The sequence below is a fragment of the Lygodium microphyllum genome, chromosome 11 (assembly GCF_053477565.2).
Source record: "Lygodium microphyllum isolate KBCC chromosome 11, Lygodium_microphyllum_v1.1.10, whole genome shotgun sequence".
Classification (NCBI taxonomy): Eukaryota; Viridiplantae; Streptophyta; class Polypodiopsida; order Schizaeales; family Lygodiaceae; genus Lygodium; species Lygodium microphyllum.
Window position 1 is genome coordinate 24,492,330 of NC_141145.1, and position 16,994 is coordinate 24,509,323.

General features: G+C 42.4%; 1 protein-coding gene across 1 annotated transcript; it reads right to left on the reverse strand.

The window, feature by feature from the left end:
* Positions 1-12,965: 12,965 nt before the first annotated feature.
* LOC148028636 (putative pentatricopeptide repeat-containing protein At3g05240) lies at positions 12,966-16,448 on the reverse strand. Its single transcript, XM_087687434.1, has one exon. The coding sequence runs from the start codon at positions 16,402-16,404 to the stop codon at positions 13,948-13,950; it is 2,457 nt and encodes an 818-aa protein (XP_087543560.1). The 5' UTR covers positions 16,405-16,448; the 3' UTR covers positions 12,966-13,947.
* Between the last annotated feature and the right edge of the window lie 546 nt (positions 16,449-16,994).

Consider the following 16,994-nt stretch of genomic DNA (forward strand, 5'->3'; position numbering starts at 1 on the left):
TCCAACTCACTTACTTCAACATGAAGTGCTACATATGTTTGCAACTATGGAGACAACAAATATATGTGACTACAGTATAATAAAACTTATAAAAGCTTCACATTTAGTTACACAAACATCTTCATGTATATATACTTAAATGCATGTGTGTGCACATGCATATGTAACATATTGCATGGTTTTTGTGAGCACATAACCCCACACCAAACTCAATCAAAGCAATGCAATTTTTGTTAGATATGATCAATGCCCCACCCTCATTAGGTGCTACCAATGATCCATGGTGCTCAAAGTTGTAAGGCCCCCATTATGAGGAGAAGCCAAGTGTGAGCCCGGACATTGGTGGAGTCCCGACTTGTATATCAGATGAGGTCTATGTGACCGGATGGCAAAAAGGTGACCATTGTGGGTCTAATCTTTGGGTTAGACAGAGAGGTTAAGTTGGTAGCAACTTGAGGCACATTGCATTAAGTTGCGTGGTAAGGGAGTTAAAAGGGGCCCCTATTGTGGGGTCCGGGGGCAATGCCCCCGGCCCGATGGTAAAGGGAATATTCCTTGGCCGACTAGTGGAGGCTCATATGGTAGGTCGGTCCCAACCTAACGACCTTCATAGGCTATAAAAGCTAAACCCCTTCGTAGCCATCACTTACTCATCTTTCACCCAATCAGAGTTGTTGTTTCAGCTAGCCTTAAGCTCTTCACATATCTTCTGTCTAGATCGCCATCTAAGCTTCACACAGTGGAAGCGCACGGGTGGACAGAGCCATCTTTGTATCAGTTGTTTGGAGTTAAAGAATTTACTGATTCTTCTCTTATCTGTTGTGTACTCTTTATCTCTTTCTCAGATTCTGTTAGCTGCGCCGTGTAATATTTTACATGGTATTAGAGCCCAGGGGGCTCTAGAGATCGGAGAGCGTGCAAGAGGCAAAGGCTTCAATAGCAAAGAGAAACTATGTCGACTTCCGGAAGCGGTGCAGGAGGTGGTGTTGCTGTACCGGCTATTCAAACACTGAGGATTCGTCCACCAACCTTCAGCGAAGGCAAGTTAGATGGTACAAACTACACCTTGTGGAAGTTCAAAATTACACCTATCCTTGATTCTTATGAGCTTCTGGAGACTGTGCTGGGGACTGACACAGAACCACAGCCTGCCCCCGACCCATTAAATCCTGGTGTGATGATTCCTCCGAATGCAGATCTTCTACGAGCTTGGAAACGAAGGAATGCAGATGCATTGTGTGCCTTAGTTACAAGCTGTTCTGACAATGTTCTGACTTTGATTCAGCATACAACCAAAGCGTCAGAGGCTTGAAATGTACTAAGGAGTCAGTATAAAACACGAAACCAAACGAGGATTCAAAACTTGGAGAATCAACTAGCAGCGGAGAAGTTTGCTGAAGGAGAGACGGTTGAAGCATTCATCACTCGGATTAAGAATCTGCACGACCAGATGGCTGGCGCTGGGATACAAAAGACTAGTGAAGAGCTAGCTCGGAGGTGTCTTCGGATTTGTCCACAAAAGTTTGATGGACTAGTAACTGCCCTTAATACTCAGGTGAGACCTCAAGCTTTGACTTTTGAGGAGTTTTGTGCATTATTAATGGAGGAGGAGTTGAGGCTGAAAGCCCGAGAAGGAAGCAACAATGGAGATGCTGCATTCTCTGCCAATGCAAAAGGCAAAGGTGTTTCCTCCACCAAAAATGATGGTGACAAAAAGAAGAAGGGCGGCAAGAAGAAGTTTCAAGGAGAGTGCTTCTACTGCAAGAAGAAAGGACATGCAATTGCAGATTGTCGTGTCAAGAAGGTGGATGAAAAGAATGGTACTCTTAAAAGTAAAGGGAAAGAGACAGCCAATACGGCTGAAGCAGAGCTGGAATTATTCATGGCGACCATTGAGGAAGTGTGCTCCTCAGCACAAGAAGAATCTACCACTGACTCATGGGTGTTGGATAGTGGGGCCTCCCGTCACATGACCAACAAGAAAGGTCTATACAGTTCTATGTAGCCTCTACAAGAATCCATCACTGTGACGGTTGGAAATGATGCTAAATGCCCTGCTGTGGGCACAGGTACTATTTCTTTTGTTGCTGCAAATGGTGAAGTCAAAAAGCTTTCAAATGTGTTGTATGTTCCCGAAATCAGGAGAAATCTCTTATCAATTTGCTGCCATAACTGATCTTGGTCATGAAGTGAGGTTCAAGAAGACAGGTGTAGAAATTCTTGATAGTACTGGCACAATTGTTGGTAAAGGAGAAAGAAGGAACAACCTGTATGAGCTAAGTGCTCTTACAGCCACCGCTGGAGTGGGCACAAGTAAGCTTTGGCATGAAAGGTTTGGACACATCGGATTTGCAGTATTAAAGGAGATGCAAAAGCAAGGTATGGTTGCTCACCTACCTACAATAACTGAATTGAAGGAACCATGTGAAGCTTGTATGATGGGCAAGCAACAGAGAAAGGAATTTCCACAAGAAAGCAAGAATAGAGCACAGGCTCCTCTAGAGTTGGTGCATGCTGACTTGTGTGCTAAGATGCCTACACAAGCCTTGGGGGGATCTTCTTATTTTATGTTGATTGTCGATGACTACAGTAGAAAGATGTGGGTGTACTTCCTTCGTGATAAGACTCAAGCTCTTGGTAAGTTTAAAGAATGGCTAATACTTGTTGAGAATGAAACAGGGAAAAGTGTGAAGAAATTTAGAACAGATGTTGTGGTGAGTTCAACTCAAAGGAGTTTGAAGGCTTTTGCAAGAGCAAAGGGATCAAGCGTCAATTGACGACGCCTCACACACCTCAGCAGAACGGTGTTGTGGAACGCAGGAATCGCACCATTGTGGAGATGGCAAGATGCATGCTAAAGGGCAAGGGATTGCCTAACCATTTTTGGGCTGAAGTTGTTAATACTGCAGTCTACATTCTAAATCGGAGCTATACAAAGGCTCTCAAGGGAAAAACACCTCATGTCACAACTCTATAGAAACAGAATTTGTATCCTTTTTCATTAATTTATCTATATAATGATTTACTAAATTTATTTCCTTTGCACTAATTAGATATAAAGAAAAGTGCATTGGAGCTGGCCACTGATGAGTGGTCACAGGTTATGGTGGACCCACACGGTGGGTTAGAGAAAAGATAGTTCACACTTCCACCTATATGACCCGATTGGGCGCCTGTGACTAGAACTCACGCATATCAGGGTTAGACTCGCACATAGAAAGGATTGATGCCTTGAAGTGTGGGCTAGATCCACCAGAACAGACAGTTACAATCAACAAGATGGCATGATCATGAAATGCTTGTATAATGTGCATGTGTGGGCTGAAAGCTTGAAATGCACATTTCTTTGCATAGGAAAGTCACATGAAGATTCGGATACAATTTTTGCGATGTACACGGAAAAAGCTTTCATATGATACCCATATTGGGGGGGTCCCTAAATTCTAGGAGATTCCTAAATTTTAGGAGGTCTCTAAATTTTAGGAGCCTCGAATTAGCCTAAAAATGCTAGTCCTAAAAAATAGGGATATCATTCTAAAAATAGTAAGTTCTGTACTCTGACTGTGCTTACTAAATTTGGTTGTTTCTATTCTTGACAGTATTCAACCCAAGAAGGAAGGCCATAGAGAAGAGACAAGTGTCAAGACACTTGTCACACAAGTTTCCAAGTGTCCCACCACTTGTCACATCTCATGACATGTGGCTGGACACTTGTCTTGTGCTACTCCACTTTCCCCTTTTCTACTAGCTCTCCCCTCTCCTATAAATAAGAGCTCGTTTTTCTTCATTGATCATCATTTTTCTTTGCTGTAAACTCATGTACAGCACCCACAGATAGCCAGAAACTGGCCCCATCCATCCCCATCATCATCCCCCACTTCTCCATTATCAAATTCCTCCATATTCCCTCTTCTATCACTGCTGTTTTACAAGACAGCAAGCCTGTAAATTCATTACAGCACCTCCTTCTTGAGCTCTTTCTTCCATTTTAGCTACAAGAAGCAAGCTCTATCCCTGTACTGCTGATCAACGATGGAGAAAGGCTGAATTCCCCTTTTTCTTCTCTCATACTGTAAAGAAATCAGTTCTTATCATTGCATAATAGATAATGCATGTGTGTTTGTACATCTTTGCATGATCTTGTGAGAGTGAGAATTACTTCTTCTCACTCTCAGGCTGATTGTAACTGAGCTCTTCCCTAAGGGACTTGGGTTGAGCAGAAATACATTCCTTCGGGGGGGGTTGCCCATCTTCAACCCTCAATCTTGTCTCCATTACTTTTACATTTTCATGGCTGTAATTTTGTGAGTAATTTTCATTTTCAGCTTTAAGTGTTCATTCTCTTTTATATTAAATCTCGAAAATAAGCAAATATCAGAATTGTTAAGCATACTACGTTGTTCGGGGCGTTTACAGTGGTATCAGAGCTTTGGCTCGGTCCTCACCCCCAACACTGGTAGTGCTTACAACTATAAGTTTGTTTGTTTTCAGCCCTTGCATTGAGTGCGTGAGCATATTTTTTTTTCTTTAGTCTCAATGGATCAATCGAGTGCTATCCTTCAAGCCATTCAAAGTCTTAGAGAGAAGAATCAGCAAATTCGTGAGCAACTTCTCAAACTAGAAAAAGTTGAGAATCCTAAAGAATTCAAGGAAAGAAGCCCGTCTACTTCAAGGAGACAAAGCCATACCAATGAAAGGAGCCGATCAAGAAGTCCAACTACTTCTAAGAGGCAGTCCCATTCTACTTCAAGACAAAGAAAGAGATCGCGTCGAAGCTCATCCTCTTCTTCAAAGTCATCTGGCGCCTATTCTGATGGATCCTCTTCTAGTAATGAAGAGTCACACCCTTCTCGTGGAAGACCTCATCATCGTCAAAGGCGTCGACATTCTTCACCCTCGTCTCCATCTTCATCCCCATCAAGCACTTCATCATCTTCAACCTCAATATCCGAGCATGGACGAAGGCATAAGAAGAAGAAGAAGACTAAGTCACTATCTCAACTTGAAAAGAAGATCAAGTTCAGTATGTATGATGGTTCCCGAAATCCTGATTTTCTTCTGAAGTTTATTCGTCAATTTCAAATTTTGTATGGTCGTGACAAGTATAAAGAAAAAGAAAAGATTAAGTTTGCAGCTTTACATTTAACCGACTTAGCCCATACTTGGTGGACGGGGTTGGAATATGATCATGCTGCCCCAAAATCATGGCGGTCCTTTGTTTGCCTGATACAAAGCCAATTTCTTCCTATTCATTTCAAAAGAGATGTAAAAATGGAATGGGATCGGCTTTGGCAAAGGAAAAATGAGTCACTTGGTGACTATACCAAGAGATTTTGGGAGCTACTTTTGAAGGTCCAACATTTCAAGAAGATCAGCAGTTCGGAAAAGCTTAGGAAGTTTCAAGGAGGTTTGCATTTTAAACTTCGTACTGCTCTTAATCATTATCATTGTTCTAGTCTCAGGGAACTCATTGACCATGCTGAGACATGGGAAATGGAGCACAATGGCAACAAATCATTCCAAAAGAATGATAAGAAGAGAGTAGCTGATGATGAGGAGTATTCAGCCCCAAATGAAGGACAAAAACAGTGGCAAAAGCAGCCATCAAATCAAAAGAAGATGAAGCCCTATGCACCTCCTAATGCTCCTCAATTTCGCTCCAATCTATACCCACAAGCAAAGCAATTTTCCGAAGAAGAAAAGCAACGCTTCATGAAAGAAGGGAAGTGCTTTAAATGTGGACAAACAGGCCACATAGCGAAGCAATGTCCAAACAAGGGACAAAGCAAGGTTTCTGACAACAAGCCTAAGTCGCCAGTGAAAATCAATGCTATCAGTGATGTAGTTGCAAACACAACTCACACTCCAGAGACGCGCAAATTATTAAAAGCTTGGGGACAGTTGCAAGGTAAGCAAGCACTATTCTTGATAGATCTTGGGGCGAATGAAAATATTATTTCCTTGCAATTAGCTAAAGAGCTTGGATTAAAGAATGAAGAGATGGACACTCCGGTAGAAGTTCGCCAAGCTTTAAATGTTGATGAAGGTGACACAATGAAGACTGTGATACCCTACATTGGCAAGCTCAAGTTTCAAATTCAAGGCTATAGTGACGAAGATACCTTCTGTATCGGAGACCTTGATGGTTGCGATGTGATTCTTGGCATGCCCTGGAATCATAGAATAGATTCAACCATCTTCTCTCAGAAAAAGAAGGTAGAACTCACCAACAAAGGCAAGAAGTACGAGATCCAAGTTGGAGTTTCTGGAGACACCATACCTATGGTAAGCCATATGCAAGTCTCTAGAGCAATTAAGGATTGTGTTCAATGTTGTCTGCTTTATGTCACTGATGTAAAAGATAATATGAATGCTGAAAACCAAGAGCAACTTCAGCTCTTGGAAAAGTATAAAGATTGTTTTTCGGAAGATCTTCCTTATCAGCTTCCCCCAGAAAGGCCAGAAGACCATCATATTGATATTATCCCGGGCAATTCTCCTCCTAATATATCACCATACCGTGTGAGCCGTCCTCAACAAGAAGAAATCAGAAAGCAAGTCGAAGACCTACTCAACCGTGGGCTAATTAGGCCAAGTAGCTCACCATTTTGTTCACCGGTTCTTCTTGTTCAAAAGAAAGATGGCACATTCAGGATGTGCATTGATTATCGAGCCCTCAACAAAATCACCGTGAAGAATCGGTTTCCTATTCCCAGAATTGACGACATTTTGGATCGTCTAGGAGGCTCAAAGGTTTTCAGCCGCATTGATTTAAAGAGTGGTTATCATCAAATTAGGGTAATACCACAAGATGTACACAAAACTGCTTTCCGCACTTCATACGGTCTTTATAAATTCTTGGTGGTTCCTTTCGGATTAACCAATGCACCAGCCACCTTTAATCGAATGATGGAGCGCATCTTTAGAGAGCATCGACAATATGTCGGTACTTTCTTTGATGATATTCTTGTCTTTAGCAAGAATGAAGAGGAGCATCATCAACACTTGGAAATTGTTCTACAATTACTACAACAAAATCAACTCTTGGTAAATGGTAAAAAGAGTGAATTTTTCATGCATAAAATAAATTACCTTGGGCATGTCATCTCTTTTGAAGGGATTCAGATGGATCCTGAAAAGATCAAGATAATCCAAGAATGGCCTCATCTTCGTGATGTACATGAGGTGCGATCGTTTCTTGGCTTATGTTCTTATTACCGCCGCTTCATCAAGCATTTTGCACATATGGCTTCTCCACTTCATGACCTTACAAAGAAGAAGATCTCTTTCCAATGGAAGGAAAAAGAGAAGGCAGCCTTCACAAGGCTGAAAACAGCTCTTACTTCTGGACCTGTTCTTATCATTCCAGATCTGGTAAAATCATTTGTGGTGGAAGCAGATGCTTGCGGTGATTGTATTGGTGCAGTGCTAAATCAAGAAGGCCATGCCGTAGCCTTTGAAAGCCGCCGTCTAAATGATGTGGAGAAAAGGTATGACATTTATGAAAAGGAGCTCTTAGCAGTGGTTCATGCTTTAAAGATATGGAAACATTATCTTTTAGGCAATGAATTCCTTATTAAAACCGATCATCAAAGCTTGAAGTATTTCAAGACTCAAAAGCATTTGCAGGAGAAACATGCAAGATGGGAAAATTTCTTGTCTATGTTTCATTTTCAAATTATGTACACTCCAGGGAAACAAAATGTAGTTGATGATGCACTTTCTAGAGTGCCTCGCATTGCAACTATTACAGTGGCTCATCATGAAGATTTTCAAACGACGAAGAATACTTATGATGAAGATACTGATTTTGCAGCAATTTGGTCAAATTTACAGCAAGGAGGTTCTCATCCAGATTATTCCATCAAAGATGGTTACCTTCTCATGAACAATCGCCTTTGTGTCACTCTTCCTGTTCGACAAAAGGTGCTTAAAGAAAGTCATGAACCCCCTTATGCAGGGCATAGAGGGAGGGTAGCCACTCTAAGTGCAATTGAGCGCTACTTTTATTGGCCAACATTACGAAAAGATACACATAACTTCATTGAGGCTTGTCTGGTATGCCAAAAATCCAAATATGATAGGCAGAAGATTCCAGGATTGTTGCAACCTCTTCCAGTGCCCAAAGATCTATGGGAATCTATCACAATGGATTTCATCTCAGGTATTCCAAGAACACCTCAAGGTCATGATATGATTTGGGTCATAATTGATAGATTCAGCAAACAATCACATTTTATTCCATGTCATAAAACATTGAAATCCGCACAAGCTGCAAGACTTTTCATTCAACATATCTTCAGATTACATGGTATGCCTTCTGAGATCATTTCAGATAGAGACTCCAAATTCACAAATAACTTTTGGCGTGCTTTATTTGAGAATTTGGGAACCACTTTAAAGTTCTCCTCAGCTTTTCATCCTCAAACTGACGGCCAAACAGAGGTGATGAATCTCACTCTTTTGGATATGTTGAAAGCTTATGTTAGTGAACACAAGTCACAATGGGAGAAATATCTTCCATTATTGGAGTTTGCTTACAACAATACAGTGCACTCATCCACAGGGAAAGCTCCAAATGAAATAGTACAGGGTAAAGTGATTCCCCCTCCAATTATTCGCACTAAAGATAAGATTTTTGCTGCTGATGAGTTTGCTTCAGATTTAAAAACCGCAATGGATCAAGTTCGAGCCATTATCAAAGTTTCCCAAGAGCGACAAAAGAAGCAAGCAGATAAACGAAGAAGACCTTTGGCTTTTGAAAAATGTCAATATGTCTTGCTAAAGTTTGATAAAAGCTGGCTCAAACAAGGTTCTGGTCAAAATTCATCTTTTCCAAAGCTCTCCAGTAGATACTTTGGACCCTTCAAAGTGATTGAGAAAATAAATAAAGTTTCTTTTCGACTTGAGCTTCCTGCTCATTGGAAAATACACAATGCTTTTCATGTAAGTTTGCTAAAACCTTACATAGGACCAGAACCAAAGGAACCCATTACTGAAGATCCCCCAGAAGTTGAAGAAACAGAGCAACTCTTGGAACCTGAAAAGATTTTGTTTCTCAAGGATCGAACCACGAGAAGTGGCCTTGTGACACGAAAATTCTTGCTAAAATTCAAGAATCTACCCACCACAGATGCACAATGGGTAGATGAAAAATTCATGAAGGATTACCCAAATATTCTACAACAATATCAAGAAGATTTTCAGCTGAGGACAGCTGAATAAAAGCCAGAGGGCTGTCACAACTCTATAGAAACAGAATTTGTATCCTTTTTCATTAATTTATCTATATAATGATTTATTAAATTTATTTCCTTTGCACTAATTAGATATAAAGAAAAGTGCATTGGAGCTGGTCACAGGTTATGGTGGACCCACACGGTGGGTTAGAGAAAAGATAGTTCACACTTCCACCTATATGACCCGATTGGGCGCCTGTGACTAGAACAAAATAGGGATGTCATTCTAAAAATAGTAAGTTCTGTACTCTGACTGTGCTTACTAAATTTGGTTGTTTCTATTCTTGACAGTATTCAACCCAAAAAGGAAGGCCATAGAGAAGAGACAAGTGTCAAGACACTTGTCACACAAGTTTCCAAGTGTCCCACCACTTGTCACATCTCATGACATGTGGCTGGACACTTGTCTTGTGCTACTCCACTTTCCCCTTTTCTACTAGCTCTCCCCTCTCCTATAAATAAGAGCTCGTTTTTCTTCATTGATCATCATTTTTCTTTGCTGTAAACTCATGTACAGCACCCACAGATAGCCAGAAACTGGCCCCATCCATCCCCATCATCATCCCCCACTTCTCCATTATCAAATTCCTCCATATTCCCTCTTCTATCACTGCTGTTTTACAAGACAGCAAGCCTGTAAATTCATTACAGCACCTCCTTCTTGAGCTCTTTCTTCCATTTTAGCTACAAGAAGCAAGCTCTATCCCTGTACTGCTGATCAACGATGAAGAAAGGCTGAATTCCCCTTTTTCTTCTCTCATACTGTAAAGAAATCAGTTCTTATCATTGCATAATAGATAATGCATGTGTGTTTGTACATCTTTGCATGATCTTGTGAGAGTGAGAATTACTTCTTCTCACTCTCAGGTTGATTGTAACTGAGCTCTTCCCTAAGGGACTTGGGTTGAGCAGAAATACATTCCTTCGGGGGGGGTTGCCCATCTTCAACCCTCAATCTTGTCTCCATTACTTTTACATTTTCATGGCTGTAATTTTGTGAGTAATTTTCATTTTCAGCTTTAAGTGTTCATTCTCTTTTATATTAAATCTCGAAAACAAGCAAATATCATAATTGTTAAGCATACTACGTTGTTCGGGGCGTTTACACCTCATGAGGCTTACACTGGTAAGAAACCATCTGTCTCACATTTCAGAATTTTTGGATGTGAATGTTATGCACATGTTCCAGATGAGAAAAGAAACAAGTTACAACCAAAAAGCAGAAAATGTATCTTCTTGGATTATAGTGATGAGCAGAAGGCTTACAAGTTATATCACCAAGAGGCAAAGAAGATCATCGCAAGTCGTGATGTGGTGTTCAAGGAGGAGCCACATACAGTGGAGGAGGAGAAGACAAGTTCTTCCACTTTATCATCAAGTGAAGAAGTAGTCAACTATGAACCTGTCCCGAGAGCTATCCCTATCCTTAAGGAGGAGAAAGCATCATCTTCAGATGATGAGGAAAAAGTTCACCAACCTGACATCACCCCACCGGAAAAGCCATTGCCGCGCTGGGTGAAGTAGCTCTATGACCACAATAATCCTATGTCTGCATCTGTTGAGGAGAAGGCAGACGGACCAAGGAGGTCTCAGAGAATAGAGGAGCAAAGGAGGGCTTCTGCTCACATAGTCAATATGGCCTTGATGGTTGAGATTATGAGAGAAGTAAAGGAGCCAACTGACTTAGAAGAAGCACTTGCAGATCCATCATGGAAGGCTGCTATGCAAGTGGAGTATGACAGCATAATGAAGAATGACACTTGGGAGCTAGTGGATCGACCAGCCAAGCGGAAGGTTATTGGCACCAAGTGGATCTAGAAGGTAAAGTACAAGGCTGATGGTACCTTAGAAAAGTACAAAGCTAGACTGGTTGCCCAAGGATTTTCACAAGTTGAAGGGTTTGATTTTCAAGAGTCATTTGCCCCAACTGCCAGAATGACCACTATTCGCACAGTACTTGCAGTGGCTGCCCACAAGAAGTGGCCAGTGTACCAAATGGATGTTAAGTCAGCATTCTTAAATGGTGACCTCAAGAAGGAGGTGTACGTGGCTCAGCCACCAGGGTTTGAGGCCCCCCATTCTGAGAACAAAGTGTGTAAATTGAAGAAGGCATTGTATGGGCTAAAACAAGCCCCCAGAGCATGGTACCAACGGATAGATAGGTTCTTTTTAAACCTAAACTTCAAAAGATGTGCCTCAGATGCTAACTTGTATGTTTACAGGAATGGTAAAAAGTCTGTAGTGATTGTCCTATATGTGAACGACCTTCTTATTACAGGTGACTATGAAGATATGATCAACCAAACTCGAAAGGCTTTGAGTTCTGAGTTTGAAATGACAGACTTGGGCTTGCTGCACTATTGTTTGGGGATTGAAGTCTGGCAAGAGCCGAGAAAGATCTTCATCTCTCAGAAAAAGTATGCATGGGAGATATTGAAGGCATTTGGCATGATCGAGTGCAAGGAGATAGCTACACCTATGGAGGTGAATGCAAAGTTATCCGTCGAGGATACATCAGCACTAGCAGACATTGGGAGGTATAGGAGGTTGGTTGGCAGTCTGATCTACTTGTGCAACACCAGACTAGATATCAGTTTTGCTGTTGGTGTTTTGAGCAAGTTCTCAAACAAACCTCATGAGAGTCATTGGAAGGCTGGGATGCGTGTGCTTGGATACTTGAAGAAAACTCTTGACTATGGTATCACATACAGTTTCGGAACTTCTCTTATGGGAAACTGTGACTCAGATTGGGAGACATTGATTCCAAGAAGTCAATTTCTAGTTATTGTTTCTCTGGGTTCAAGAATTTTCTCTTGGATTAGTAAGAAGCAACCAACAGTGGCATTGTCTTCTACCAAAGCAGAGTACAAGGCAGCTTGTTTTGCTGCATGTGAAGCCGTATGGTTGAGAAGGATTCTATGGCATATGGGAGTGCAGGATGAAGAACCAACTGTGCTGAGATGTGACAATCAAAGTTGCATCGTCATTGCCAAAAATCCAGTGTTTCATGCACGCACCAAACATATAAAGATCCAGTATCACTATGTGCGTGATTTGATGGAGGATGGGATAGTGGAATTGGTCTACTGTCCAACAGAGGAGAATGGAGCAGATATCTTCACCAAAGCACTTACGAAGGATCTGCTTCAAGTTCATCTTTAGAGACTCCCCATTGGGTCGAGGAGATAGTTCACCTATGGGTGGACATTGAGGGGGGGTGTTAGATATGATCAATGCCCCACCCTCATTAGGTGCTACCAATGATCCATGGTGCTCAAAGTTGTAAGGCCCCCATTATGAGGAGAAGCCAAGTGTGAGCCCGGACATTGGTGGAGTCCTGACTTGTATATCAGATGAGGTCTATGTGACCGGATGGCAAAAATGTGACCATTGTAAGTCTAATCTTTGGGTTAGACAGAGAGGTTAAGTTAGTAGCAACTTGAGGCACATTGCATTAAGTTGCGTGGTAAGGGAGTTAAAAGGGACCCCTATTGTGGGGTCCGAGGGCCGCGGAAGCGCCTTGTGAGGTCTGTTCACTCTTAGCGAGTCTCGTTTCCTACACATTAATGGTAATAACTACACATGTACAAAGCCGTTCTATGTAGAATATGGCTTACGTTCTCTCTAGTATGTATACCCACACGTGCATGCACACCTTCACACATGCACACCCACACACACGTGATTGCACACACACATGCAACTCGCCTCATTGCAATCTGTCTTAGTTCTATTAGCTTGCTTTGCTTGTACTACATTATGGAGATCGAGCTATCCATCCAATTGAAAAGTTCATGCATTCCTAACCCTAAACCCTAAACTAGTGATACAAGAAAATGTAAATGTCCTAAATCAAGAAAACTATTTTTATGGTTACCATCATTGTCCCGATATTTAAATAACAACTAATTTTTCATGTTTGCAAGAATCAAGAACACTCCATTGAATCCCACATGTAAAGCATTTGGCATCACTCTTTTGAGAGTGATCAAGCACTTTGTGCGAATGAAATCATGCCCTGCCACTTATGCCCTCACACACTAATCTTTCAACAGGTGGATCATCCCCAGGGATAGTGTACACTGTGCTAGTGTCCTGGCACCTCTATCCTCTCAAAAGGCTAAACTTTGTCTAGTATATCAAATTTGCATTTATGAACAAGTAGTTCAAGCCTTTGGGTTCAATTTCCCAGAGAACCAGCTAAATTGCCTTCCCAATAAGTTGTGCCATATCTCGGCACACTTTTGGTGCAGGATGCCAGTGCTTGCTAGCAGGCTGGTTTTCTGCCAATGTATAGATGCTCTGGTTGAGCAGCATGTCCATGTTCTAGAAGGCAACTTTTATCAGCGCCCCAACATACAGATTCATCAAGTAGAAGTTGTTATTGATTGCAGGACTCATGGTCCTCGTGCAGTGATTGCTGGTTCTTGCCCCTTCCCCAAGAGGGTTTGCCTTAAGCACATTGACTTGGCATGTGTTTGCTGTCTTCTGAACCATAGATCCTAACCTTCAATACAATGTGGCTCTACTCCAAAGAAAGGATGTGGCCAATGGATGGTACCATAGCAGTCTTTGAGCCCATCGAGTACTGTACTCCTGCTTCAAAGTTGAGCCCATAAGGTTCATACAAACATTTCAAACTGCTGAAGAGTTCCGATGAACCATTGATCTCCCCATTAAATGAGGAAATAACATTGATCCTAAACATTCAAAATCTCTGTTTCATCTTGCTCAAGATCAAAGCTGCATCTGCATTTCTATCAGCTGCAGCATAGATATTTGAAAGCATCACATATGGAACAGGATTTTCTGGATCCAGCTGGAATACATGCCTTGCAGCACGTTCTCCTCTTTCCACATCCAGCTGGAATCTACATGCACTAAGCAGGGTCATCCATTGCAAAGCTTTTGGTGGGACAGGCATGTTTTTTATCATATCCTCAGCCTCATTTAGGCAACCAGCTCTTCCCAGCAAATCAATCATGCAGTTATAGTGCTGGACAGTTGGTGAGATACCATGACTGTCATACATGGAACTAAAGTAACGGCGGCCCTCATCTACAAGACCAGTGTGGCTACACATAGAAAGTACATTGGTGAAACAAACATCATCAGGATTTAATCCTATGTGATGCATCTGGTCAAAAAAATGCAGTGCTTCCTTAAGCTTGCCATTCTGAGCCAATGCTGCCATCATGGCCGTCCACAAGACAACATCCTTCTTTGGAGTTTCCTCAAATGCTCTTTTTGATTCTATCAGCCTACCACATTTACCATACATCTCTACGAGGCTAGTCCCTAGCAGCACATCACATCCAAGACATGATACAACAGCATGCAGCTTCTGGCCTTCAAACAGAAGTGTTTCCAAAGCACATGCATCCAGAACACTAATCAAGGTGACCTTGTTTGGGAGATTGCCTTCCTGCTGCATTTGGTAGAATAGTTGAATGGCTATAGGGACATGGCCATGTTGAGAATGTGCATTTATCATCGTAGTCCACAGTACAGCATCCCGCTCTGGTAACATATCAAACATCCTCCAGGCATTTTTAAGGTTGCCGCACTTCCCATACATGTTGACCAATGCAGAAACAACGCCCAAATCACAGTCCAACCCAACACCCACAATGCAGGCATGGATCTGTCTGCCCTTGGCTAGAGAGCCAATGCTTGCACAAGCATCAAGCATGCTGACATAAGCTAGCCTATCTGCTAAAACCCCTTCTCCAGTCATTTGGTTGAAAAGGTGAAAGGCATCCTTGCTCTCCCCATTTTCACCAAAAGCTGTGATCATTGTAGTCCATGCAACCACACTCTTGTGAGGCAACTCGTGAAATGTCTTGTAAGTCTCCTGCAATGTGCCGGCCTTGCTATACATGCCAACAAGTGCATTTCCTACTTCCATATCAGAATGAAATGGACTTCCCATGATGCAGGTGTGCACATGTTTACCTGCAATCACAGCATCTGGATTGCTGCAAAAGGACAAGGTGCAAAGGAAAGTGGTCTTATTAGGGAAAACTGCTTCATTTAGCATTTGTCTATAGACCTGAATTCCGTCTATAGTCTTTCCAGCATGCGCACATGCTGCAATAACTGCATTCCATGAGACTGTATTGCACTCATGCATTGTGTGGAATATCATCCAAGCATCATCAAAACATCCACAGCGACTGTACATGCTAATAAGGGCAGTGCTCACTACAACATCCTCATCCTGGTTGCTGCCAAAGATGCGTGCAAGCATCTGCTTAGCTTTAGTGGAAGTCCACAGGGTTGTGCACATATCAAGAATACTGACAAATGTGGCCTTGGTAGGAAGTGATCCTTGTTGTTGCAATTGGTCAAATAAATAGACTGCCTCATTACCCACTCCATGGCACACATAAGCTACAATTAGGGTGTTCCAAGTCACGGAGTCATGCTCGGACATACTGTCAAACAGTTTTTGAGCGTCCATCAGGCTGCCACCCTTGGCATAGGCATTGACCAAGGCGTTTCCTACAACAACATCATACTCACACCGACAGCTCAGAATGTGGATATGTATTCTGCGGATCGTACTAATGTCTTTGCGTCTTATGCATGCCGAAAGCAGGCTCACAAATGTGAACTTGTCCGGTATAATGGCTTCACCAAGGATTCGATCAAAGCACTGCAAGGCTTCTAAATCTTGTCCTAGCTTTGAGAATGACCTGATGATGAGATTCCAGCTGAAAACCCGCCGCAGCTGCAGCTGTGCAAATAAGGCATGAGCATCAACGCTAGCATCGCATTTCAGATACATCTCCAAAAGGAGAGTACCAAGGAAGGGGGATCCTTCCAATCCATCTCTGATCATGTGATCGTGGATGAGGTGTCCATAGCCGAGGTCCTTTGCATCGGTTGCAGATTGCAAATGGGAAGAGTATGAAGGCTCGAGGAAGTGCGCCACAATCCTGTGAACGGATTCTTCCTCCGGACATTCACTTGAAGTAGTAGTATGCTGCTGTGGCTTGTCTAGGGTTTCGATTCGCGCAGAGCTCTGCCTGTTTGCTGAATCAGAGCTGGACGATGGAACGCTTCTGTGTGCTGCGATGCCATCGGGTGATGGGTTGCGGTTGTGAGAGGACATGGGCCGTCTCCATGTGAGCGGGATGGCAGCCCATCGCCTCAATACCATGCCCAACCCTGTCTACATTCTTATTTTGCAACGTCTGGTTTTCAAAGGTGTCAACCTTATGTAGCTCTCCCGTAGTAAAGGGGCTAATATTGGTTGGACACATAGGGAATCAATCTCTATCTCTCTAGTAGAAGGGGCTATTACAAGACATTCTCTAGTAAAAGGGGCTACTACAGGACATATAGGGAATCAATATCTAGGGCTATTGTTGGGCCAATGAGACACGAGAGGTCTTAAATAAATTCACAATATAATTCCCACATTGTGAATCACAATAGCATCACGAGCTTTTGCTACGGGACACTACATACCTAGCCAAGTGCAATTGGGAGTAGGGGGTTGTTGGCCCCCAAGGCTAACCAAGGTGTAGTTGGGGGCGGGGGTTCCCTACCAAGCCAACCAGGTGTAATTAAGGGCAAGGGGCTACTAGCCCTTAGGCAACCCCCTACTCCTAATTGCACCTAGCTAGCTATGTAGGGCCTCTTGCGCAAAAGCTTATGATGCTAAACACTTACGAAAACAAGGAAAAAGAGCCTATTTTCCCACATGCGAAAATTTTACAAGCTTATTGTGAAAAACCATCAACCTTG